We start from the raw sequence: 26,939 nt of genomic DNA, 5'->3' as shown, positions 1-26,939 counted from the left end.
GGCGTGACCGGGAGTTGCTTCCTGGTCCAACCGGCAGGGGCACCGCTCCCTTCTTCTGGCCCAGGTGTCCCTAATCCGAGTGACTGTGCTTTCCAGCGTCCCGCTGACCCCACCGTGGCTCCCTAATTCAGCCCAGCCTGGGTGGGGTCAGCCGGAGCAGCCCCAAGGGGTCGGGACCGGTTAGGCGGCGCCTTTGGGAGCCCAGCCGACCCTTCCTTCCCCCGGTTCTCCTCGATTTGACCAGACCCACTTTGCAAGAAGGCAGCTTTATTGAACAGAGTTTGGAAGAGAAGACAGGGCAGGGCCAGGCCGAGCGAGGCACGTTGGGAATGGGGCGGACACACGAGTATCGACTGGCCCCTTCCTGCCCGGCTCCCCCTCACTCCGCATAGGTGGCGTCGTCCGAGCTGTTGCTGTAAGCTGAGGAGGAGAGCTCGTCGCGGGGAGTGCACGCCGGGCACTTCTTCCCCATGTCTATCCAGCACGAGGCACAGTACACGGCCCCGCAGCCTGGGGTCGGGCAGACCCAGGACTCGGACGTCTCGGGGGCCTGGCACACCACGCAGCGCCTGCGCAGGAAGTGCCACAGAAAGCGGCAGTGGCGGTAACACCAGTCCGCCAGACGGTGGCGCTGTCGAGGAGAGAAAGAGCAGCCCTTCAATGCTCTCCTATGGCTGGTGCTCGTAGAAAAGGGGCGGGGCCCCCTTGTGGAGGGGTAAATAGGAGTCACAGAGATCTAGGTTTGAATTCAGCTTCCCACATTTCCTAGCTGTATGACCATGAGCGAATAACTTCACGTCTCTGTGAAATGGAGACAATGACACTTGCAATCCAGGGTTATCCTCTGTTCCTCACCTCTGACATCTCATCAGTTGGCAAATTCAAATCCAACCTCAAATACTTTTCTGCATGACGCTGAAAAAGTTACCTAACCACAATTGGCCTGTTTCCTTATCAATAACATGGGAAGAATAATAGCACCTAACTCTCAGGGTTGTTGTGAGGACAGAATGGGATAATATTTGCAAATCACTTTGTAAACCTTAAACCCTGTATAAATATTATCATTGTTTTGTCTATCCAGCTCTCTGTAAGGGAACCAGTGATCTCTTTAATTGCCAAATAGAATGGTTCTTTTCAATCCTCATCCTCCTTGACCTCTGCAGTATCTGATACTTTATTCTGAATATAACTTATTTATATGTAATTTTCATGTTGTTTCCCTCCTTCCATTGTAACCTCCTTTAGAAAAGAGTTGGTTTTAGTATTTTTTTTTTGCCTGTGTATGCCCACACTAAGCACAGTGCTTGGCTCCTGTTAGGTGCTTAATACATGCTTGTGTCTCCTCTCTAGGCTTTTGGGACACTGTTCTCTTCTGGTTTTCCTTCTACCTCTCTGACTGCCCCTTCTCAGTCTCCCTAGCTGGCCCTTCATCCATGTCATACTCAGTTCACAATGGGTGTCCTCAAGGCCTGGAAGACCACTATGCCTTCTTCTGTTTTTCCTTTATAACAAGTCAGTGTTCTCATGAGCTCCCAAGGGCTTCAGGTATCACCTCTGCAAATGATTCCTAGGCAGTTACGTGGCACAGTGGGTAAAAGCACTAGACTTGGAGTCAGGAAGACTTGAATTAAAATCTGCCACAGACACCTACTTACCTGTGTGACCGTGGACGAGTTATTGAACCTCTCAGCCTCAGTTTCCTTATCTGTAAAATGGGGATAATAATGGCACCTACCTCCCAGAGTTCTTGTGAGGATCATGCAAGATAAAATGTACAGTGCTTTGTAAACCTTAAAGTGTTATATAGATGCTAGCATTTATTATTATTTCATATCCAGCCCTGGTTTTCCTCCTAGCCCACATCATCAACCCCTTTTTGGACATCTTGAATTGGATGTCTCACAGACAGCTCAAAAACTTAACATGCCCCAAACAGAACTCATTATCTCCCCTTCTCCAACTTTGCCCTTTCCTCAACTTCCCTATCATCCTCCTCCTAATTACCCAGGCTTGTTGTCATTCCTAACTCCTAACTCACTTGACTCACATATTCTATAACATAGCCAAATCTTGTCATTTCTATCTTCACAACATGTATGTGTATGCACACACACAGACACATACATATGCAGCACACATGTGTGCATGTAAACATATATACACATACGTACAAATGTATGTATGTATGTTTATTCCCTTCTCAGCACTCCAGCTATTACGCCTTTTACCTAGACAGCTGCAAGAGCCTTCTAATTGGTGCTCTTGCTTCAGATCTCTTCCCCCTCTAATCCATTCCCTACTTAGCTGCCAAAATGAATTTCCTAAAATGTAGGTCTGACCATATCACCTCCACTCTTCTCCTCACTTCTCCAGAGGCTCCCTGTTACTATCAGGATCAAATATAAAGTCCTGTGTTTGGCATACTATGTATTTTGTCTTCAGACCTTTGAACTGCTTGTCCTTCATGCCTAAAATGCTCTCCCTTCTTACCTCCCTCTCTTAGTTTCTATGGCTTCCCTCAAGACTCAGTTCAAATCTCACCTTATAAAACTAGAGTCTAGTGCATACCCCTCTGAGATTTTGTTGTTGTTATTGTTGGGTCCTTTCAGTCATGTCTGACCTTCGTGACCCCATTTGGGGTTTTCTTGGCAAAAATACTGGAGTGGTTGTTATTTCCTTCTCCAACTCATTTTTACAGATGAGGAAACTGAGGCAACCAGGGTTAAGTGACTTCCTCAAGGTCACAGCTAGTAAGTGTCCGAGGCCAGATTTGAACTGGGGAAGATGAGTCTCCCTGATTTCAGGCCAGGTGCTCTGTGTACTATGGCACCACCTAGCTGCCCCTGAGATTACCTTCAATCTACTCTGTTTATATCATGTATGTACCTAATAATTTTCATATCTGTTTTCCACTTTAGGATGTGAACTCCTTGAGGGCAGGGACTATTTCCTAAGTACCTAGCACAGCACTTAAATACTTAGTGAATTGAATTTAATTGTGACATGATAATAGTTAACTTTCATATAGAGATTAAAGATGGCTAAATAATTTACTGTATATTATCTCCTTTGATCCTGACAACAACCCTTTGAGGTAGGTGTTCCCATTTTACAGATGAAGAGACTGAGGGCTGAGAGAGTTAAAGTGATTTGTCCAGGGTAATACAGCTGTGATGTCTGAGGCAGGATTTGAACTCAGGTCTTGCTGACTCCAGCTCCAGTACTCAGATTTTTCTGCTATGCTACCATATGTCCTGTGCCTTCTTGTTCCTTTTAATTAAGTTGCAAGCTCCTGGGAGAAGAGACAGTGGGGGTATAGGAAGGAAGTAGAAAGGAGACGGGACTGTCCTGCTTCTGCCTTCTATCCTACCTTCAGTGCTAATGTCAGAACAAGCACTGCATTGGAAATCAGAAGGTCTGGATTCAAATTTGGCTTCTGATACTTGCTTCCTTGTATGAACTTGGATAAATGATTTCCTCTTTCCTGTCCTGTAAAATTTGAGACTAGACTAGGTGATTTCTAAGGTCCCTCCTGGCTCTAAATCCTATGACACACTTGCTGATGCTTGGTGAAACACTGAAAGTAGGAGTCCTCTCTTACAGCCCTGGTCCTTCCAGCCCCACCCAGGGGAGAAGGGAGAAAATGGAAGTTCTGGACTCACAGGCCTCCCCTGCTTTTGAGCCCTCTGCCTGATGACAGTCCGACGAAATTTGGTGAAGACCAGCCTTTTTCTCAGAAGCTCATTGTAGAAAAACAGGACTCGCTTCTTTTCTCTCTGTGAGTGGGAAAGGAAAGTGCCTTGGGTCTCCCCCATACCTTACAGGTTCAGAAAGCCAAGATCATATCTAGCCTCTGAGCTGAGGGCTGGAGAGGGCAGTGCTTCCCACCACCTTGGGGTCTTCTTGGGGCTGGAGAGAAGCATTTGGAGGCCTCCAAAGAGAGGGGTCTTCTCTGACTCTGCAGTCCCACTATTCTGTGACAGGCTAGGGAAGTGAGGGTCTAAGGCTTAGGATGCAAGGGCCCTGGTCACCTTGGGGAAGTAGAAGGCCGCAATGACCCTTCGGAGTCGGTAGCTGAAGGCCTGTGTCAGGCAGAGCAGGACCAGCAGGCCAGCAGGCAAAAAGGCCTTCGTATAGTCTTGGGAGTTCATGCCCATTGGCTTGGGCAAGCAAGCTGTGGAAGCAGGATCCCAGGATATAAAAGTTCACCTGGAAGAATTTAGCCCTGCCAAAACAACAGCTCCTGGAACAGTATTTCTGCCCTTTCACAGAAGAATAACAGAACTGTAGGCCTAGACTAAACTCAAAGGCCATCTAGTTTAATTCCCCTCACTTTTGAGACGAGGAAACTGAGCCTCAGAGATAGGTGACTTTCCTGAGACCACACAGCCTTTAAGTGAAAGAGCTAGGATGCCAACTCAGCTTCTGCAATATTCTTCCTACTTCACCATGCTTTGAGGAAGGAGAGGGGGACTTTGGTCCCTTAATTTCCCACCCCCAGTTCCTGCAGTTGATCATTTTGATATCCTATCTCCTTGCCTTTAAATTGCTCTATCTTTGCTCTCCCAACTCAGTATACTAAGGGAATTATGGGACTTTAGTGAAGCACACTGACTCCACCTTGTGACTCAGTTCTGGAGCTAGCTCAGTTCCCTTTCTATTCATTTATGGGTCTAGTCCAGTTTCTGTCTTGTGAGAAAACTTTATTCAATTATGGGAATTGTGAGAAAACTTTATTACATTGTTTGAACCTAGCCCTGCGTGACTGGGAAGCTGGACCACCTCTACTGGTTGCTAAGAAATCCTTAGGTAAGGACCTAGGTTATGCTGACCAGCAACTCAGTCAGATCCAAAGATTGATGCAAGGAGTTTTCTCACAATTATATATCTCAAGCAACCCATTCATCTTATCAGAAAAATGGCCCCATACTGGTCAATCAGTTATTGTTTCCATGTTCCTTTGATCGAATACAGACACTTGGTGGGGGGGAGTGGGACCCGTCTTTTTTCTGAGTTCAGGAAATTGCACTTGTTTGCTCTCCTCCTCCCAACTCAGAAAGCACCTAATCTTTCCTTCAATTAGGAATCAGATTACCTAATTTTGTATCCTGGTTAACCATTTTCATTTAATTAATTAGTCTTATTTGATTAATCGTTTTAATGCAATAAAATTCTGTCTCCCCCTGGGTTCGTGATTCACAAGTGCCAAAGCTGAGAAGGCTTGGTCCTGATCTGTTATGCAACTGGTATGCATTGGTTAATAAATCAATATGCTCAGAAGCTCAAACTTTTGTTTCCTCTGTTATTTCAGATTTCACCCATCACAATATTCTCCAGCCTGGCTAACTCTGGCCTGAACTCTCCTCCATCCACTCACCCATGTTGCTTGACTCTATCAGAAGGTCAGAGGATGTGTTTAGGGCCCCGATCGTCTTTCTTAGGAGTCTGGCCAACATGGAATCTCCTCCTACATTCACTTCCAGATGATGACTGCCTGGGAGCAGGGTAGGCATAGACGGGGAAAGGGATCAGTGTCAGGAGAGCCTCTGTGTGGAGGGCAAAGCTATCTGCGCTGCTGGGAGCTGTGCCTCTTATCCTTGGGAGATGGAGAGGGGTGGGGGGATGGGAGAAGGTTCCTGGGTTTCCTAGGAGTGTGAGTATCTTGGTCAAAAGAGTGAGGAGCCAGCAGAGAAATAATAGGGCCTTAAGGCTAGAGTTTTAAGGAGCAGAAGGGAAGAGGGCTTACTGCTGAAGGTGTACTGTAGGAAGGAATGCTTGCTAATGGTGTCAAAGATGGTAAAGAAGGCCCAGTCCAACACACATAGAATCAGCAACAGCATCAGCACTGGCAAGGATTCCAGCAATTCCCGAATCTACAAGATTAGATGGCTTTGAAGACCACCAGAGGGGCTTGGCTCGTCTGGGGAAGCACCAAGGTTGGAACCCAAAGCTTTGACCTTTATTTTACCCTTGGAGTCCAGTGGCTGAGAGCCAGAACATTCAATTTGCTTCCCCTATTCCTCTTATACCTCCAAGTGGCTTCTGGGGGCCTATGGCACCTACCAGTTAAAGACAAGATTCCCCCTCCTATGCCTGGGCCTGGAGATGCCTAGGCCTGGAAGTACCCTCCTCACCACATTCTTCATCTCAGTTGCCTGGATGGTTGGCTTGAAGGGGAAAATGACGGTGGCTTTCTCAGCTTTTCGGAGAGGCAGGAGACTCCTTCTGCCCTGTGGAGAAGTAGCCAAGAGCACCAGGTGTGGTTTTAGTCCTCTGAACCTATCCCCACCCACATAGAAACCATCTCCGAGCACACAGAAAGATTTCTGGGGGTTTCTAGGGCCCAAGGTCACATCCTGGCCTGACAGTTGGTTATCAGGCAATGCCTGCTCACCAGCTTCTTCCTTCTGTCATCAATCTGGTGGAAGTAGGTACTGATGTAGATGTTGTCGAAACGGATGTCTCGGCAATAGTAGTCCGTGTAGGAGAAGGCCCTGAAGGAGAATAACTCATCTCCTTCCCTGCTTCCTTTTCCCAGCTGTTTCCTAACTTTCTCCAAAGTGAAGCGCTTCTCTTCCTTATTCCTTGTTTTCCTTGGGGGGGGGGGTTGTCTCATTTGCTTTCATTTTTTCAGCTATCTCTTTTAGGCAGTTGGCTTCCAAATCTAGGCACCTAGACCTAACCTTTCTCTAGGACCCAGCTTTGCCTTCCTAGATTCCAGCTCAACATATCCATGGGACTGTCCCACTCACACCACAAATTCAACAAGACTGAACTCATCATCTTTGCCCTGACTCCCCTTTCCATTTCCCAAGTGGTACTGCCATTCTCCCCAGTCACCCAGGCCAGAATTCTTGGGCTCAACTCTAACGCCTTGTTCCTTCACCCCTGTGTCCAACCTGTCACATCATTTAGTCCTGTCACTTCTTCCTTGGAAACATCTTTTGGAATTCTAGGAGGTTTGGAAAGACTTGTACAAGCTGATATGGCAGAACCAGGAGAACAATTTACACAATGATGACAGTGATGTAGTAATGACGAATATTAAAAACTTTTGATCAATGTGGTCACCAGTCATGACTTCAGAAGACTCTTCGTGGAGAAGTAGTGGTGTACCAGTATGGAATGAAGCAGACATGACCAACGTACTAATCTTTTTTGCGTGTCTCTACTTTTTTGGTTGCAAGGAAGGGTTCTACTGGGAGTGAATTGGGAAGATATCATGCTATTATTGGGAAAGGACATATAATGTAAAGGACACACAACATAAAAAAGGAATGGCAATAAAACATTCACTTACTTTTTACAAAAGAAACATCTCTTGTATTCATCCCTTCCTTACTGCTACCACTGTAGTTCAGGGCCTCTTCATCTCAAGCTTGCATTTTTATAACAGCCTTCTAGCTAGTCTCCCTAATTCCAGTCTCTCCTGACTCCAATCCATTCTATACACTGCACCATATGCCTCTTTCAAGACTCTTCAAAACCGGTTCCCATCTTGCATGCCCAGTCTTATTTCCAAGACAGGCCTGACTTTTCAGTCCTACATAGATTTCAAATACGTTTCCATCTCTGATTTTGCTTATACTGCAATGCCTTCCCCTTCCTCTTGGCTCAGCCAAAGCCTAGTTAACCTTCAAGGCCTACCATCTCCAAGAAGCCTTCCCTGATTCCTCTGGTCCATCCCAATCTTTCTCTCCTACACTACAACACTTAGAGTCAGTATTATATAGTTATTCTGATTGTTTTCTGTATATGTGTCTAGTCTCCCCAACTATGTACTAAGTTCTTTGAGAGTGGGAACTATATGTCCCACACATTCTTGTCTTGTAACAAGACTTATTAATTGATTGAGCTAGGGAGGGTGAATAACCTCTATTTTCCAGTGCCAGGAGATGGAGTTAGGTAGAGGCTCTGGAAGCCTGCAGAGGACTAGATACCTTGATGGGAGTGTTGGAGAGAAAATCAAAGTTTAGGTGGCCTTGGGGCAGAGAGGCCTGATGAGACCCATGGTACAGTCTGGCTGCCAAGGTATTGTCCCAGGAGCCATTCCTATTGTTAAGGAGCTAACCCTTAGAATCAACATCCCACTCCCCATATAAACCCCCCCCCCAATACTTAAGGGTCAGGGGAAGTATCCAAGAAGGGATAGTGAGAGTCCAAAGGTCTTTGAAAGAAGGAGTGAGGTGGTTGGAGGGAGAGGCCAAAGCAAACTCCCAAGAGCCAGCTTGCCTCCAGGTAGGTGTGGTGCCTGGGTGAGGTGCTCAGGACTTTGATCCAAATGGGGGGAAAATTGCTGACCAATCATCATACAGGAGGAAATGAAAGCAGGCTTTGGACATTACAGATGATATAGAAATCAAGGCAAAAGAAGATTCCCAGGAATATATTTTTTTAAGTTAATGGCAAAATGGCCAGCATCCAAAATAAGGAGTAAAAGTGGCTTCAGATGTAGTCGATTGGGGCAGATATGAGTTAGAAGACCAGGGTTTGAGTTTTGGCCTCCCTACTTAAATAGATTCATGACCTTGGACAAGTCACTTAACCTTTACAAGCCTCAATAGAATAAGGAGGTTGGTCATTAGATGATTTCAATCTCCCTTTGAGCTTTAAGGATCAATGATGAAATGATTCTATGAGAGGCTCTAGAACAGAATTCAGAAGATCAGGGTTCTCCTTTCCTGTTCTGTTACTCAAGAGCAAATCATGAATTCTCCTCTCTGGGCCTCTAATTTTTCACACGTAAAATAAGGGAACTAGATTGAATGATCCCTGACATCTCTCCCAGCTGCAAGATCCCTAGGTTCTGTGACTCCCTGTCCGTTCAGCTTTGGAAGGTCTCCCAACATGCACATCTTCCCTCCTCTCTCTCCCTGCCCATCCTGTCTCCTTGTAGTTCCTGAGCCCCCAGGGCTGCCCCTCTGTTCCCATGAGGTTGTGGATGTGATAGGGCCAGGATGAGCGCGAAGATCGCGTGCACAAGCAAGGGACTGCGGTGGATGTCATGATTATACTATGGATAATGATTGTCTCACGCCTGGAAAACCAACAGGAACGTGCAGGAAAGCAGGATCCGAAGCAGCCCCAAGGCTCCGTCCAGCTGGGCCACCTGATAATCTACGTAATCCCTCACTTCCTCTCTCAGCTGGGCCTTGCTCACGTTGATGCCCAGCAGGGCTGTCTGCTTCTCTTTCTAGGGCAGGAAGAGGGATTCAGAGAGAGTGGGGAGAGAAAGATAAATTGGTCCAGCTTGAGATAACCCCCTCCCTCAATTCCTGTAGATGCTATTCTTTGAGGCAGCTAGATCTGGAGTGGGCCTAGCAATGGGTCTGGACTCAGAAAAGCCTGAGTCCAAACCCGGCCCCAGACACTTGCTAGCTGGGTAACCCCGAGCAAGTCACTAAACCTCTCTGTTTCCTCATCTGTAAAATAGGGATAACAATAGCACTTACCTCCCAGGGTTCTTGTGAAGATTAAATGAGATGTTTATAAAGTGCTTTGAAAACCTTAAAGCACTATATAAATGCTTTTGTCATTGTCCAGTAATTTCAGCCATGTCCCATACTTTGTGACCCGATCTGGGGTTCTCTTGGCAGAGATACTGGAGTGGTTTGCCATTTCCTTCTCCAGCTCATTTTACAGATGAGGAAACTGAGGCAGACAGGGTTAAGTGACTTGCCCAGGGTCATACAGATAGTAAGTGAGGCTTTGAATTCAGGAAGATCAGTCTTCCTGGCTTCAGGCCCAGCGCTCTATGCACTATGGCACCACCTAGCTGCCCCATTTATAAAGGCTAGTTATTGTTATTATTATTATTACTCCTACTCTTGCCTTGTCTCTATCTGTTTCATTCCCACCAGGTCACTTCATCCACCCTGCCTCTCTATTCCCTTCTCCTCTATTCCCCCTTACACCAATCACCAGGCTGATCTCTTTTCACTCTTCAACAACCACCTTGATTTTTAACTGGGCAGAGAACTCCCCTCCCAGCCCTTGCATGGACTGGTTGAGTGAATCATAGGTCTGGCCAAAGTTGCCTTCCACCGGGATTCGATGTTGGCACCAGGGCTGCATTACTGATGAAGAGAGGAGGTAATGCATGAGAAAAATAAATCAGGTAGTCTACCTTCTACCCTGGGGCTCTGCCGCTGCCTAGCTCCTTGCCAGAACCCCTCATTCTCTGGCCCCCTAGCTCCCTTTCCAAGCCATTGTCCTGCTTGCTAGCCTTCAGACAGGAATAAGAAGGATCTGGATGACCAGCTGGTGAGGCTTATGCAACTGGCATTCATGCTTCAGGTCGGAGGTTAGAATAGATGACTCCTGAGATCCCCTTCCCCCTTCCCTTTCCACCCTCAACAACCCGTTCCTTGCCTCACCACTCCCCCCCTTCCCCCACCATAGCATTTCCAGGGGCCACACAAATCCACTCCTGGCTTTTCCCATTCTGGCCCCGTGCCCTGTGGGCCCCTCCTCCTTTGCACCCACCACCCCATGTCCTAACCCTTAGCGATACTGCACAAGAACTTAAACATCATGGGGAGGCAGAGGAGGTGGCTAAAGAGTGGGACTTTGATTGTCTGCATGCATCGGGCGTGCTTCTGATCGAACCACCGGTGGCAGCTTTGAATTGCTGCGTTCACGATGTCTGGAGGGATGGGTGGAAGGGGGTGGAGGAGGGAAGAGAAATTCCAGAGATCCCCAGGGCTTCTAACACAAACTCAGACCCCACCCCACCCCCCTCCTGCAATGTGTGCGACATGTTCCCACCTCCTTCAATCCTACAACTTCCCCCAAGGTGGACTGAATACCCCCAAACCCTCCGGCACCGCCCAAGGCTGCAAAGGCCTCCTGTTTCCATGTGCTCTTTCAGACTAGCGCCAGAGGCCCCAACCAGGCGCCCTTCTGGCCTCCCCACTCACAGCGGCAGCGAAGCTTGGTCTTGGCTTCATAGATCTTCTGAGTGGAGATGGCCTTAACCCCTTTAAGTCTTGTCCGGACCTCGGGGCCCTGGCCCTTTAATTCCCTAGATGCCTCTGGTTCATAGCCACTGGTACTCTTCACCTGGGCATCCAGTTCTTTGAAGGACTGCGAGATATTTTGAATATCAAATTTCAGTTCTTCTTTTCTTTTCTGGGGGTGGAGGAAGTGGTGGTGAGGCCAGAGGAAGGAGTCCTCAGAGTTTCAAGCTCCCCACCCCTGCTCCACCTGGACCAAAACACCCTCTTCTCCTAACCCCTCACACAAAGAACCTTCATGTCCTCCCCGCAGACCCCTTGGGGCCTGGCTCAGCTACTTCTCCTCCTAATCCTCAGCCCTCTAGGAGTTCCCAAGCTCTTAGTCTCCCTCCTGAACCCCAACCTCCCCATTTTAGGCCTGCACCTCCCATAGAATTCCAGTCCCCAGTTCCAGTGGTAGCAGCCTATCACTCCTTTCCTCAAGCTCCACCATCACAAAACAAAACAGAAAAACCAAACAAACAAAAAGAAAAATTCATCTTTTTCTGCCTCCTTACATGCTTTCTGTGCTATTCCCCCATCTTCTTCCAATTCTGAAATCCCTCCATTTCTAAAGTCCTAACTCCCTATTTCCCCAGGTTTCCAGATTCCCAGCACCCCAACTCTTTGTTGTTGTTGAGTTATCTTCGGTCGTGTCCCACTCTTCTTGCTCCTATTTTTGGTATTTTGTTTTGCTTTTTTTGGCAGAGATATTGGAGTGGTTTGCCATTTCTTTCTCCAGCTCATTTTGCAGATGAGGTAACTGAGGCAAACAGGGAAAAGTGACTTGCTTATGTAATTGGCATTCATGCTTTGGGGAGAAGGTTGGAATAGACAGCTTCTGAGGTTCCTTCCTCCTTCACACAGCTAGTAAGTGTCTGGAAGTTAGATCTGAACTCAGGTCTTCCTGATTCCAGACCCAAAGCTCTATTCACTGCGGCACCTAGTTGCCTGACTCTATAACCCTTGTAATTCCTTAGCCCTCTCTTAAGTTCTCCAGATCCCCCATCTCCTAACTTTACAACCCCTCAGGCCTATAAATGTCCTCTCTCTCAATCTCCCTAACCCTCCTATATCCTGCCCTTCCCCTATTCCCAGCTGTGTCCCTATGGTCCTCTGACCAGAAGGTCATTGAACACAGTCCTCAGGGGAGAAGTGGAGACTCTCCAGGCCATGCGGGTATGGTTGATCTGCAGCTCCACAGTACAGCCCAGAGAGGACACCACTTCATCCAAGTTGTGCCGCAGATTGGCCACAGGCCCTGGAAGGGGAAAGACGCAAAGGGAGAGAGGCTAGAATTCTTATTTCAGGTAGCTAAGTGCTTGGCCCCTCAATGCCCACCTCAGCACCCTGGGATACAATATGCTTCATGTTTCTTCAGATCCTGCCAGACATGTGACCCTGGGTAAATCACTTATGCTCTCATTTTCCTCACTTGTAAAATGAGGGGTCTGGACTTGAAGATCTGGAACTTGCCTTGCAGAACTAATATCTAAGATTCTATGATCCTGATGTCTTCATCACATGTCTGGGGGTGGGGTACAGCGGAGAGAGCCCATGACTTGGAATCTGGATGTTCAAATCCTGCTCAGAAACATACTAGCTGAGTCACCCTAGGTGAGTCACCTAACCTTGCTTGCCTCAGTTTCCTCATCGGTCAAATGAGCTGGAGAAGGAAATGGCAGAAACACACTAGCTGAATCACCCTGGGTAAGTCACTTAACCTTGCTTGCCTCAGTTTCTTCATCTGTAAGATGGGGGTAATAATAGCACCCACCAATTGGTTGTTGTGAGGATTAATTATGATAATATTTGTAAAGTGCTTTGCAAACATTACTTTTGTTTTATTTTTTTCTTTGCAAACTTTAGAAAGCTAGATGGATGATTATTAACTATTATTCCATCTTTCTTGCTGGTCCCTCCCAGTGACTGCCCTCTACCTGACAGCATGTCCCATACCAATGCCTGGCAGGCACTCACCCTCGTAGATGGCAGCCAGTACGTAGCCAAGCACCAGCAGTCTTCCCTCTTTGCCCAGCATTTTGGGGATCAGCAGAAGGCTGGCACAGCGAATATAGGGCGATGTGCCCCAGCCCAGGGCCCCCAGGCCTGTCCAAAAAGTAAACAAGAGAAGGGGGCAGGGGAGGCGAGAAATGTCTACTGTATCAGACAGCGCCCGTTGTACTGCCATGACACTTCCTGGGCTTTGTCATTCTGCACCTGGTCTCATCAGTAAGACTTCCTTGGCTACTTCAACCCACTAAGAGCTCCCCTTTATCTGACCTACCACTGAAGTCATGTCAGTCCTCAGTCCTCTCTTGTTGTGTCTCAGGATAGCACTGGATGGTCCTGGAAGGTGTGGAGGTGTTTTCTATATCTCCTATAATGTTGAGCACAGTTCTAGGCACAAAGGCATTGCTCAGTGAATGATCAATGGATCCACAAACTCACGGATGTGGACTGATAGTACAGATCAGATCCATCCCGTACAAGCCTCTTGTCCATATCCCCTGATAATTTCTCTGTGTGGAATCCACCCCAAATGCTGGGATGTGTCTTCTAGTTACACATTTCTCTGATCCATGAGATTCTACTCCATCAGGAGCTCCAATTCAGATTCTCCATCTCAGGTGGGAGAATCTAGACCTCATCCATTCATTTCTGTATTCTGTCTTCCCCAGGGAACACCTACTCCTCTTCTTTTCCATGTGTGGTCCATTGTTAGCAAAACTGCTCTCCATTCCCACTCCCTAAGAACCTTTCCCTGAGCATTGCTTCCTCTCACCCCCTACCGCCACCCCGGAGGTGCCTTAGTGTATACAGGGCTGGTTTTCAGACAGGGACACCTGAGTTCAAGCCTCAGAAACTTACCAGCTGTGTGACCCTGGGCAAGTCACTTAACTCTGTTTGTCTCAGTTTCCTCATCTGTAAAAGGAGCTGAAGGAGGAAATAGCAAAACACTCCAGTATCTTTGTCAAGAAAGCCCCAAATGGTGTCATAAAGAGTCAGACATGACTGAAAATGACTGAACAACAACCTAGCAAGATTGTTTTGAGAATCAAATAAGATTACATATGTAAAGTGCTTTGCAAACGTGGTTGCTATTACTCTTCCTCCTCCTTCTCCTCTTCCTCCTCCTAACTAACCAGCTCAACTACCTGCCCTCTCATGATTCTGTCCTCCATACTACCACTACCACTACTACCATCACTACTACTACTATACTACTACTACTACTACTACTACTACTACTACTACTACTACTACTACTACTACTACCACCTAACTAACCAGCTCAATTACCTGCCCCCCCATGATTCTGTCCTTCTCCCAATGTCCCACTGTGTGTTGTGGGCAGAGATGTTATGTCATCTCTATCAGATTCGGAGTCTTCTGCCTCTGGACCTCTGGATCCTTTCTCCACACTAGACAGGGCTTTGACTCAGAAGGGTACTCATAGCTGAGCATAAATTTACTGCCTTGGGTGCTGCTGTCATAACATGACACCTTTTTGCACTCACCCACCATGCTGTACATCAACATTATCTTCTGCTCTTCATAGAGGTTTATGGGGGTCAGCAAAATATGGGCGAGACCTGGGGACCAGAGGGTCAACGTTAAAAGGAAACATTAAAAGGAAAAGGAAAATCCTCCTCTGCTGTCTGCTTAGTCCTCACTCCTCTCCTTATAAATAATTCCTACTGGGATGAGCAGGAGGCTCCAGGGATGTTCGAAGAAGGAAACTGTGAAGTTGGAAGGTGCCTCCAGAAGGACAGCCAAAACGAAGGGCCTTTAGTTCATAACATAAGAGGATAGGCTGAAGCAACTGGGATGTTTCATCTGGAGAAGAGAAGGCACAGAGATTCTAGCGGTCTCTAAATATTTGAAGGGCTGTTACGTGAAGGGCAGAGGGCAGAAATAGGAAGAAAGTGTAGCAGTTGCAAAATGATCAGTTTAAGCTTGATGTCAGGAAAGAACTTCTAACAATCAAAGTGAAAAGTAGAATTGACTGAGGAGGTAAGTTTCCCCTCATTAGAGGCCTTGAGGTGGCTGCCCTCTTATTAGGTATATGACAGTGGGAGGTCTTTTGTGTTATGTACTGGACTAGAGGGGAATTTAGGTCACTTCCAGCTCCCAAATTCTTGGATTCTGTGGTTCTGTGACCTACTCACCCACAGCCAGGAGCCCTCCAGTGCCGGCTCCCAGTAGGAATGCAGTGACAGGAAATTCTCCTGGCTTTCTCCATACAAACCGGGCACAGGGAGTGGGCAGCCCCCAGCTCAGGAACCGATTCACAGCTATAAAGGAATGTGCTGCCTAAATGCCACCCCATTTTTCTCATGGGGTTATCAGCGTACAGTCCAATACTAGTGACTTTGGTTGGGTTTGTCCAATTGGGCAATTAGTACAGCTAGAGATGTAGGGAAAAATAGAAGCACTCCAGAAACAGGGGCTGAGAGAACACTAAGTGAAGAGTGGTAGGGGCTGAGGGGACAATAGTGGAGATGATCAGTAAAGGAGGAAGGGAAGGGTGTCACTGAGAATGTGACTTACTGGTATGGGCTGGTGTCTTCCTCTGACCTTCCAAGCCAGCTTCCTTGGCTTGACTCAGTTTACCTCCCATGACCTTGCTTATACTAGATGCTTTTATAATCCCTTTTCACCCCCAACTGTCTCTTCTGTGACCTCATTTTGAGTTCTGTTGGGGAAGGGGGAAGATCATTCTACCTCTTCAACCTTCCCTTCCTTTTATAGTAAGAGGGAATACGTATCCCCTTTTTCTCCTTGATTCCCAGTAGGGTCTAGGGAATGCTCCAAGGATAGGAAAGATTTAGGGTATGTGACTCTCCCTCCCTAGCCCCTGACCTTGGAAACTAGGTGAAGTGGGAAAGGGAACTCTTCTTTAAGAGACATTCTAGAACTTTAGAATATTGGTGGAGGGGTCTGGTAGATCCAAGCTTGGGGTTCCTTTAAAAAAGAGGTGCCTCTGAGCAGAGCCCAGTGGGCATCTCAATGAACAGATGAATATAGAAGCTGTACCTCAAATCCATGGCTGGCAAAGAGGTCCCTTTGTGGGCAAGGGAGCGGAGCAAGGGTCAAGAAGTGGCTCAGAGCGTGGGTGGCTTTATCCTGGGCCTTGCCGTGGCTACAGTCTATGGGCTTCTGGGCCTATTGGTGCAGGGGCACAGTCCTTGGACCTGCCTGGTGGGCACTCTCTCTCTAGCTATCTTCTTGGGCCTAGGTATGGGCTTTTCCCGCTCCGTTCGAATCAGTGTCCTGCTGCTGCTGCCTCAGGCCTTTTCTCGTGAGTCCAGCGACATTGGGTGAGGGGGGGACAGAGAGAGAGAGAGGCTGGGTTGTCACTTCAGAGAAAAGAAAAGAGGGCTGATGAGGTATCAAGACCAGGGGAACCCTAGGGTATAGGAGAGAAAGAATCACTGCAAAGAGGGCCAGGACCTGGGAGTACACTGGCATCAAGGGGGCAGCCATAGGAACAATGGGGGTGGAGGTGAAGAGTAATTGGAATTAAGTGCTGGGGATACAAATAGAAAGTAGAGATGATAGTTCCTGATCTCAAGAAGCTTATGTATTAATCAGGGAAACAATACATGTAGGGGAGTGATGGCTAGAGAAGGGAAAATCACAAAGAGGTCAAATCAAGAAATAAGGCAACTCATATCCTGGGGTGAAGATGAGGAAGGTTGGATCCTGGGGTAAAGAAAAGGAAGGTTAAATTTGGGGGTGAAGATGGGGAGGGTTGGGTCCTGGGGCAAAAATGAGGAAGGTTGGATTTGGGAGTGAAGATGAGGAAGGCTGGGTCCTGGAGTGAAGATGAGGAAGGTTGGATTTGGGGGGGGAAGATGAGGAAGGCTGGCTCTAGGATAAGCAGAGCAGAGTGCTTCAGCTCTTCCCAGGAGTGGCCTCTGATGGTCTGGGGAGTGCAACAGCATCAGCAGCTAGAGAGGGTGGAAAAGTAGCCAGATCCCAACCCAGTTCACCTTAGAGTGGGTTCTCGTAGGAACAAGAAAGTTGGGGTTGGAGTCTGAGAAGGGTTTGGGGTAATACCCTAGTGAGGATTCTGAGAGCTCATTACCTCCACCAGGACAGGGCCGGACACTGCTGCTGATTGCAGCCTTCGGGCTGGTTATGCAGGGCCCCTGTGCCAACATTATCAGAAACTTCAGTAGGGCGAGTGATTCTGTGGCTTGTGGGGCAGAGCTGGCCCTTAACCAGAGTGCAGAGGTGCTTCAGCGGGCCCGGCAGCCCCTAATCAGTAAGAGTTCCTTCCCTTCTGGCCCCCTCTTCACCTCCTTCTCCAGAGTTATTGCCTTTTTCCTGCTCTCACCTCCCCCTCTTCAAAATCCCCGTGTCTTGGGTATCTGGCATCATGGTTTCTACTTTATAATGAAGGGTCTTGGAAAGGAGGGTAGTCTAGTGGTCTCATGGAGATGATTTGGAACCAGATGATGTGGAATCGAATGCTCATTCTACAGCCTATGTGACCTTGGACAAATTACTTCTGCTCTCTGGGCTTCAGTTTCCCCGTCTGTAAAATGAGGGATTCAAATAGGCCTCTTCCAGCTCTATATCCTATGATCCTATGAAATCTTGGCATCCTCTCCCATCCCCCGAGATGTAACCACTCCCATTCCTGAGGTGCTTTCAGGTTAACAAAGCGCTTTCTTCACAACTGCCCTGCAAGGGAGGTAGTGCAAATATCAGTTATAACTAGCTTGGGAAGATGGGTAGGGGCCTGTGCTTCCTCCCCCCAACATCTGAACTCACTTCCCTTACAGAATTCTGTCTGTTGGCTAATCCTGTGGCCAGAAGCACCCTGAGTCACATTCCTTCTGCTCAATTGCCCCAGGGCCTTCCTTCCTCCTTAACCCCTAGGGCAAGGCTGCCCCTCTCCCAAAATGACCTCACTTAGGTTGGAATATCCTCTGTACCACTACTGCTACTGGGGAAAAAATGTGTAGTTTGGGCTCTGGTAATACTCATTTTAAAAGTGTTTTGGGAGGTTAAGTGATTGGGCTCTGTCAGCACACTTAGTAAGTGGCAAAGGCTGCCTTCTGACTATGAATCCAGTGTCCCTTGCCAAACACCAAGTGGTAGTCCATGGGTCAACCTCCCCTATACCTCAGGGGTCAGGGCTCAGACCTATGGAAAGGATTTCCCCACCCCACGTCCTTTTATCCCCTGCTATTTCTTACTAGGTGCCCTGAAAAAGATCAAGGCCCTTGCAGGGAAGGCCAAGGAGGTGGCTGACCGGATCCGGAAATTCTTCCGTTCTATCATGGATGGCGTGAAGCACGTGGGTCAGTTCATTTGTCTACAATATACTCTTTTCATAGCCAAAAAGCACAATGAAATTCCCTCATCCTCTCACCTCTTAAGTCTTCTCTCTGTTGTGTTCATCTTTGGTCTGGGCCACTCTCCCAATGGTCCCTCTTATATTCCATTTGACTGACCCAATCTAAAAAAAAAAACCAACCACAGGGGCAGCTAGGTGGTGCAGTGGATAGAGAACCAGCCCTCGAGTCGGGAGGACCTGAGTTCAAATCTGGGCACAGACACTTGACCCTTACTAGCTGTGTGACCCTGGGCATGTCACTTAACCCCGATTGCCTCACCAAAACAACAACAACAACAACAACAACACCTGAAGCAGGCAGAGGTTAAGTGACATAGCTAGTAAGTGTCTGAGGCTGGATTTGAACTCACATCTTCCTGACCCAAATCCTGTACTCTTTTGCCACCTAGCTGCCCACTTCCCCCTCTATCTTCCCTTGTTTTCTGGATCCACCTTGTTACATAAGGAAGAGGATTAGTTATAGGTGGGTTCTATGTAAGAGAGAGAAAATGTATGAGAGGATAATGGCAATCCATCCACCTATTCATCCATCCACCCATCCATCTATCCATCCATCTATTTATGTGTCCAGCAAGTTATTTATCGGATGCTCACTCTACCCACCCTCCTCTCCTTAGTCAGGGCCCTGCGAAATGTGTGGTACTGGCTTTTGCACATTGGCGATGTGTGCAATTCTGAGCTAGGCTCACCCTACGGGAAATGTGCTAAGATCTTTGATGATGCCAAGGATCGCTGCATGAAGGCGGTGCCCCAGTTCTACCACCTCTGCTATATCCTCATGCCTTTCAAGTTGCTCCTCTGTGGTCTGGCCACTGGTAAGGATGGGCCCACTGTAAAGGTGGTTGGGGAAATCACTGTGTGTCATGAGATTGGGGGGTAGAAGTAGGTGGTCAGGGTGGAGAAGAGACAATGAGGAAAGGATGAGGGATGGGGCTGGTAGGGACTTGGGTTCAATGGGGAGGACATAAAACCAAGAAGGGAGACCAATAGAGGTGAAGAGTGAAAAGTAACAGGGTCATTGAAGAATGTGGCTGATACTGGGAGATAAGTGACCCCATCGATCTGTTCCTCCTTCTGATTTTGCCGTCCTCTCACCCCTCTGCCCTTCCCAGTGACCCAGCTGTTCTGCGTTATCCCCCGCTATCTACAGCCATTCTTGCGGACCACCATTGGCACCCGTGAGTCACCCTGCCCTATTTCCTACCCCAGAGGTGCTCCCCAATTGCCAATAAGCTGATCTCTTCAGGTTGGGCAATCATTATTCTCAGGGCTGCTTCTCAATTCCTGAGGTCCCTCTTCCTTTTCATTCATATTCCATAGGATGCTACCCTGTGGGTCCAGATGCACATGTGATATATTCTAACACAAAACACTTTTATGTGTTAGATCTCCTTTTGAGGTCAAGTTAAAGGCAAAAGACTTTGTTTTATTTATCTTTGTAGCTTGGCATGTCCATCCTTACCCTCTACCCCATCACAGTGCCTGGCACCTAGCAGGTGCTTAATGTTTGAAGGAGTGAATGGATACCTCCTCCCACCCAGATGGGTTTTTTCATTCGTGGAAGTGACTGACATCTTTCATACTTGATCTCTCCTTTTCGATGGATTGTGCCCTTGCCCTGACTGCTCACTTCTTATTCCTGTTACCTCTTCCAGCGGTGATTCAATTGATTAACCGTGTGCGTAAGGAGTTTGAGTTCAACGTCACATCCTCCCATCACTTCAAAGTGAATCTCAACTCTTCCCGAAGCCTGTCTCAGGTGGCCTTTGACCTTCGAGAGGCTGTCAACCTGAGGCTACATCCCATCAGGGAGACCCTGGCCCTGCTTGGCCACACCACTCCGCTACTGTTAATTTTCCTCTATATCCAGTAAGAACGTGGAAAGCATGGATCTGGGAGCAGGGAGTGGGAGGTTTCAAAGTCTCAGAGGTCCTGTAGTGAGAGGGGCATCTGACATTTCTTAGAAGGAGTTTCCAGTTTGATACTGATCAATCCAAACCTAGGACCAGGGGTAGGAAGGTATGAACCTGTCTGGGGTACAGCTTGGTTGTTTGGTTGGGTTTTTTTTCTTCATTTTTTAGTTTCATTAATGCTTTGCTTAGACATTTTCCAATATCTCCTCCCAGTGAAACCTCTCCTGTAACAAAGAAAAACTTTTTTTTATGGAAACCAATTGACATTAGAAACATTACTGTGATAGTAATAATAATAATAATAATTAGCAACTATATAGCAACTGCTATATGCCAGACATTGTACTAAATGTCTTATAAATATTATTGCATTTGATTCTCACAATAACTTGGGAAGTAGGTTTTATTATTATCCCAATTTTACAGTTAAGGAAACTGAGGCAAACTGAGGTTAAGTGACTTGCCCAAGGTCACATAGCTAAGATATGTCTGAGGCTGTATATGAACTCAGATCTTCCTGACTCTAAGCCCAGCACTCTGGGCTTAGCACCAGCTAACTGCCTCCTGCAGTATCTCTGACAATGTATGTCATATTCTGTACCTGTAGTACTCCACCTCTTCATGGAGAGGAAGGAAGTATGTTTCATCATCTGCTTTCTTGGATTAAGACTGATTATTTATATCATGGCTTATCTTCCTCTTCATAAGCACACGTTTGTTTGTTTTAAACTTTTTTTTTACATATTTTTTAATGCCAGAAAATCCCCCTCTCCATGGCCTAGATTTATAAATCAAGCTGCATTTGTGAGAGTAAAGGTCCATAACCTCAAAAGGACAGTGGTGGGGGTGGCAGAGGGTCCAGTTCTCAAACTTACCAAGCGTTGTACAAATTCCTAGGGTGGGCAGTCCCAGCTCTGGACCTGTCTTAGGAATGAGGCCCTAAAGGGCTCTGAGATCTTCCTCACCTCTTCCTCCTCCAGAGCCCTCTTCTACCGCTACTATTACCTGACTCAGGACAACTTTGACAACATCTATATAACCAACCGCTTCATGCGTATGGATGCCCGCCGGATCCAGGCTGGTCTGCCTTCAGTCCTGCCCCTGAGCCTCAGGGAATGCACCCGATATATCCGGCCAGGTGATTGTGTAGCTCTAAAAGACAGAAGTTTCCTGAAGACAGTATTAGGTGATGTCTGAGGAAGGGTAGGAATGCTAGGACCCTGTGCCATGGAGTTCTGGTTACCATTAGTACTGACCACACCATTTGTTGGCAGATCTCTGTCTTTAATGTTAGGGAAATACTCAGATGGAGCAGGAGACACAGACTCTACCTTTGGGGAGATTTCAGTTTTGTAAGGCCAAACATTCCTTCCTCTTCCTATTACCATTGCCTCAAGGACACAGAAGAAGAGAGAGGGAAGGTCCAGTGATTTATCCAGACAAAACTCTACACATCAGAATTGGAGGCATGGAGAAGGATGGGAGAGCCATAAGAGGATAGGTAGTTACTTTGGGAAGGCTTGCTGGACCAGTGGTGAGAAGGAGGAAGGATATCTAAGAGGGACAGAAGAACTTGGTGGAGAATGAATGGTTCATGTGGGGCTGGGAGATGAGGACCAACTTGACCCAACTATGGTGGAGAAGTAGAGTTGGAGATTCTAGAAAGTCAAGGCTTGGGGCAGCTAGGTGACGCAGTGGATAGAGCTCTGGCCTTGGAGTCAGGAGAACGTGGGTTCAAATCCAGTCTCAGACACAAGACACTTACTAGCTGTGTGACTCTGGGCAAGTCACTTAACCCCAATTGCCTCATCAAAAAAGCAAAAAAAAAAAAAGACAAGGCTTGTGTGGGCATGAGTGGGCATTATCACCATCATCACTTAAACCCTCAGTGTCCTTAGCAAGAATCTAAGACTATAGATTGCAAAGAAGGTGAAGACCAGCATTGACAGAAGGGATTTCCCACATTTCTATAGCAATGGAATAGCAGGTCCTGTCCCCAGACATAATCATCACCATCATCACCAGTGAAATAACTTATTTGGAGCGCTTTGCAAATCTTAAAGTACTATGTAAATGTTAAAATATTATAATAGTTAACATTTATATAGCACTTTCATGGCAAGGGGGTGGGATTCTACACATTTGGCAAAAGGGACCCCTTGTGGTTGTGTTATGGCTGTATATTTTTTGGCAAGGCATTCCCTGACCCCCATCTTCACCATTCCGGAGGATTTTCTCTATGAGAAGACTGAGGCCTGTTAGGTTGCCAAGCATGACTAAGTATAACAGAGGGTTGTTATCGTTGAGTTGTTTCAGTCATATCTGATTCTTCATGAACCCATTTGGAGTGTTCTTGGCAAGGATATGTAGTGGTTTGCCATTTTTTCCTCCAGCTCATTTGACAGATGAGGAAAATGAGGAAAAGAGGGTTAAGGGACTTGCCTGGGGTCACACAGCTAGTGTCTGAGGCCAGATTTGATCTCAGGCCCTCCTGATTCCAGGTCTGGTGCTCTATCCACTACACTACCTAGCTGCCCATGACCAAGTAGGACTCTTGTTTCTTGATGGACAGGGTCATGGTATAGGGTAGAGGTGTAGGGGGTCCCATAATGGAAGGGACTCTTATTCACCAGTCCACTTTGTGGGCACCACTTCCATGCAGCTGTGCTGAGTCTCTGGTGCCAGCTTTCTTCTTCCCTAGACTCTTTTTCCTTTCAGGTTCCCTATACCTGTCTAGGATGGAGCGGATGCATTACACCTTGGCGACCTTCACCCTAATCCGACATCTGCTGCTGGTGTTGCTGCTCGTGGTACTGGACTATGCCATCTTCTGGTTGCTGGACCTGGCTCGCTATTGGCTGCAGGGGGAGATTGTGACTCGGAGTGAGAGCACCCGTCCTGTCAACCTGCCACTCCTCTGATTGCCCTCCTCTGGACCCTCTGACCCACCCCCTTAACCCTTCTCCAACTCTTACTCTCCATTCCCTTCCTTTAAACTTCCAACCAAGTCTTACCTCTTGTCCTGGATCAAAAGATAGTGAGCTTTAGAGCTGGAAGGGATGTTACATATCTTCAAGTTTATCCCCACCTTCTCCTATGTAATAGTGGTCATCCCTTCAACCCTCTGGGCTAGTAGGGTTTTTATATGCATTTGACAAAACAGATTCATCAAAGAGAGAAATGACTTATTCAATGTCACCAAGGTAGGACTTCAAACCCGGGTTGTCTAACTCCAAATCCAGTTCCCCCTTAATAATAAGAATAATAATAGCATTTATATCATGCTTTAAGGTTTGCAAAAGTCCTGGAAAACAGCTCATTTGATCCTCACAACAATCCAGGAAGTGGGAGTTATTATTCCCATTTTACAGATAAGAAAATTGAGGCAGACAGAAGTTAAATGGTTTGCCCAGGGTCACACAAATAGCAAGTGTCTGAGACAGGATTTGAATTTAAGCCTTCCTTTTTTGTTTGTTGTTGGAGGCAGTCAGGGTTAAGTGACTTGCCCAGGGTCACATAGCTAGTAAGTATCCGAGGACTCATTTGAACTCATGTCCTCCTGACTCCAGGGTCTTCTTAATTCCAAGTCAAGTCCTGTGCTCTTAACCACCACACCACCCAGTTGCCTTTTTCATCTGGTTATTTTGGCTAACATGAGTTGAACATAGATTCTACTATCTGCCTCTGTGTGTGTGTGTGTGTGTGTGTGTGTGTGTGCGTGTGTGTGTGTGTGTGTGTGTGTGTGTGTGTGTGTGTGTGTGTGTGTGTATAAAGTGAGAAAGTGAGGCTCTGAGTCTCTTCCTGCCCAAAGGATCTAGGGGCCTCCCTATCCCCAATGGGTACATTTCCTGGCTATAAAAGTGACCCTCTCGAATGAGTGAATCTTATTCTCATCAGATTTGGCTTGAGAGAATAACATACACACTCAATTGGGTATGGAAATCTATCTTACCCGACAGGAAAATAAGGGGAGAAGGGGACAAGAGACTAGGAGGATGATAGAGGGGAGGGCAGATTAGGGGAAGGAGTAATCAGAAGCAAACACTTCTAAGGAGGCACAGGGTCAAAAGAGAGAATAGAATAAATGGGGGGTGGGATAGGATTAAGGGAAATATACTTTTTCACCAAAAAAAAAAGAGACCTTCTCAAGAAGGGAAAGCTGAGATGAGATGATTTCATTACTCATCCTATCCCCTGTGTTCCCAGACCCTGTGTTGGTGTCGGTGACTGTACAGGGGACAGGCTACGTGGGACAGATCTACCGTGACCTGGTATCAGTGTTTGACATCCTTCAGAAGGGAAATATCACCATTCTATCCCGGCGCTGCCTTCTCCGTACATCAGAACCCAACTACAAAAGCTATATACTTATTGGTAACTATTCACAGTGCACTGGGAGGGACTGGAAGATCCAGAGGGCACTTAATCAACATTGAAAGGTTTAAAGATTTAAAAAGTGGGTCAAATGACAAAGTGGATTTAAATTAGTTGATTATGCAGACCCAAAGAATAGTAGTGACTGAGAGTCGGTGACAACCAGGAGGGAGGTCTCTAGTGGAGTACTCAAGGATCTGTCCCTGGCATACTGTTTGGTGTTTTTTCTTTTTCTTTTTTAAAAAATTATTGATTTGGATGAAGGCATTAGTAGCATGTTAATAAAATTCATAGATGATACAAAACTGAAGAGGATAGTTGCAAGACAGACACAGCCATCCAAAAAGATCTCTACCTACTGAAACAAACTCAGGAACTATATGAACACAATTACAAAACACTTTTCACACAAATAAAGTTAGATCTAAATAACTGGAAAAATATCAGTTGCTCATGGGTAGGCCAAGCAACTGATATAATAATAATGATGATATAATAAAAAATGAGAATTCTACCTAAATTTATTTATTCAGTGCCATACCAATCAAACTGCCAAAAAAATCTCTACATATTAGTGTGGCAGACCAAACCTGGCAAGATGCAATATAGTAGGGACAAATGTAAAGTACTTTACTTGTATTCAAAAAGTCAATTGCACAAAGATAGGGGAGACATGAATAGACTTAATTTCATGTGAAAGAAAATGAGGTTTTACTGGTATGCAAACTCAAGTATGAATCAACAATGTTGGGGACATAAAAGAGAGAAAAAACACACCAATTTTAGGCTATATTGATAGTAATGTGAAAGGTGATGTATTCTAGAGGGTAGGGGGCACTGGCCTTAAAGTCAAAAAGACCTGGGTTTATGGGTTCTGACACATACTGTGTGATCATGGGCAAATCACTTAACTTTAGAAATGACAACACCTGTCCTCCCTACTTCACCCAGATGTTATAAGGCTCAAATGAGATAATTAATGTGAAATGCTTTATAGGATAAAGTGTTATATGGGATACTAGGGCAGCTAGGTGGTGCAGTGGGCAGAGTATCAGACCTGGAGTCAGGAAGACCTGAGTTCAAGTTCTGATTCAGACAATACTGAGTTGACCCTCCCTGCCCCCTCTCCTCCAGTCACTAAACTAAAGTCTGGCCCCAAAAAGAAAGTAAATGTTAGTAACTGTTATAATGATTATCAAGGGTATGAGGTTGATGGAAGGGAGGGAAGAAGTTCCAGAAAATGAAACCTGTTTTGGGAGTCACAGCATTGGGAACTAGGGTCTCTCAATATATCCTCATCAGGGCCTGTGCAATTCTGGGAGGGTGTGGGTCTTGTATTCTTCCTCTGGTAATACCCACCTTGTCCACAGGCCTCATGTATGGCCTGTGTTTCTTTGTTACCCTCTTCGGCTCTTACGTTGGACGGATGAGTCGGGTCATCTGTGCTTCCTACTACCCATCCCGGGAGCAGGTGAGAGGCCTATAGTCCCAGTGGATGGGGTGGAGGGAGGGCAGCTGTTTTATTCCAAGCAGTGGTTTACTACTCAGTAGTTGGGAGTTTGGGAAACTCAAAGTCCTTACTTTCATTTTCTGAGTGTCCATGGTTCCGTGATCCTCTGTAGACTCCCCAGGGCAAACACAGAAAGAAGCCTCTCAGGGCAATGCTTCACAGGATTACAGTGTCCCTGGACTGAGGATACCTTGAGTGGGGGCTTCCACATAATCATTCAGTTTTACAGCTGTAATATTGGGTTTGGCAATCCCCTCTGCATCCCCTCCCTCCCAACTGCCTTTGCTTAACCGTAAGCAAGGGAAACTCCTTCTATTTGATTTGGATAGAAATCTGTCCACTGTTGGACCTTATAACATTGAACACTCCCCTACCCAGGAACGGATCTCTTTCCTGTACAACAATCTGCTGACCCGCCGATCCAACTTGGCCATTTCTCTGGTTGGTGCTGTGAGGCGTCGGGCAGCTGATCAGGGCCACGCCAACATTCTCCTTGTGCTTGCTGCCAAGTGAGTTTTCTTAGTCCCCTGTCTCCCTGAAGGGAAAGTCCAATAGCAGATGAACTAGGGGGTCAGAGTGGAAATTTGCCCCTAAGTTGAATGTGCAAAATACTTGTGCAAAGTGAGAGGTACCTCAGGATTTATGGGATACTCTGAAGGATTCTCTAGCAGAATAGAAGGCAAGAATGGGGCCAAAGAAAGAGGAATAAGTGGTTGGTTCAATGGCAGGGTTAGACTGTAGGAAGGACTTCCTAATAGGTCAAAAGGGCA

The 26,939-nt window shown here is 46.7% G+C and overlaps 2 protein-coding genes across 2 annotated transcripts in view; one reads left to right on the top strand and one right to left on the bottom strand.

Annotated features, from left to right (window-relative positions):
- Window positions 1–250: 250 nt before the first annotated feature.
- DCST1 (DC-STAMP domain containing 1) lies at window positions 251–15,855 on the bottom strand. Its single transcript, XM_020991890.2, has 16 exons — window positions 15,552–15,855; window positions 15,170–15,295; window positions 14,519–14,593; window positions 12,978–13,106; window positions 12,119–12,258; window positions 10,923–11,133; window positions 10,505–10,648; window positions 9,958–10,079; window positions 9,039–9,196; window positions 6,398–6,497; window positions 6,138–6,233; window positions 5,750–5,876; window positions 5,381–5,497; window positions 4,035–4,177; window positions 3,666–3,779; window positions 251–631 (listed from the first exon to the last, which is right to left on the bottom strand). Exons 1-16 carry the CDS (start codon window positions 15,619–15,621, stop codon window positions 380–382), a joined length of 2,124 nt encoding a protein of 707 aa, XP_020847549.1. The 5' UTR covers window positions 15,622–15,855; the 3' UTR covers window positions 251–379.
- Window positions 15,856–16,028: 173 nt separating this feature from the next.
- Window positions 16,029–26,939, top strand: part of DCST2 (DC-STAMP domain containing 2) — a gene marked incomplete at its 5' end in the record, with an annotated part of 12,546 nt that continues 1,635 nt past the window's right edge. Inside the window, 11 exons of the mRNA XM_020991621.2 lie at window positions 16,029–16,302; window positions 17,101–17,271; window positions 18,215–18,316; window positions 18,990–19,187; window positions 19,485–19,550; window positions 20,028–20,241; window positions 21,266–21,423; window positions 23,004–23,168; window positions 24,492–24,659; window positions 26,030–26,130; window positions 26,548–26,678. Of these exons, the coding sequence (XP_020847280.2) occupies window positions 16,029–16,302; window positions 17,101–17,271; window positions 18,215–18,316; window positions 18,990–19,187; window positions 19,485–19,550; window positions 20,028–20,241; window positions 21,266–21,423; window positions 23,004–23,168; window positions 24,492–24,659; window positions 26,030–26,130; window positions 26,548–26,678 (1,748 nt within the window). The remainder of the gene's footprint in view (window positions 16,303–17,100; window positions 17,272–18,214; window positions 18,317–18,989; window positions 19,188–19,484; window positions 19,551–20,027; window positions 20,242–21,265; window positions 21,424–23,003; window positions 23,169–24,491; window positions 24,660–26,029; window positions 26,131–26,547; window positions 26,679–26,939) is intronic.

The sequence above is a fragment of the Phascolarctos cinereus genome, unplaced genomic scaffold, assembly GCF_003287225.1.
Source record: "Phascolarctos cinereus isolate Bilbo 61053 unplaced genomic scaffold, phaCin_HiC Scaffold_5;HRSCAF=322, whole genome shotgun sequence".
Classification (NCBI taxonomy): domain Eukaryota; kingdom Metazoa; phylum Chordata; class Mammalia; order Diprotodontia; family Phascolarctidae; genus Phascolarctos; species Phascolarctos cinereus.
The sequence above is the reverse complement of the archived record's forward strand: the minus strand, read 5'-3'. Positions and strand labels throughout refer to the sequence as shown.

Coding starts and splice junctions, on each gene's coding strand:
- DCST1 (XM_020991890.2), bottom strand. CDS start 15,621: ATGGGAGGTAAACTGAGTCAAGCCAAGGAAGCTGGCTTGGAAGGTCAG. Junction 15,296..15,551: donor GAAGACACCAGCCCATACCA/GTAAGTCACATT, acceptor ATTCCTTTATAG/CTGTGAATCGGTTCCTGAGC. Junction 5,498..5,749: donor CCTACAGTACACCTTCAGCA/GTAAGCCCTCTT, acceptor CCCTGCTCCCAG/GCAGTCATCATCTGGAAGTG.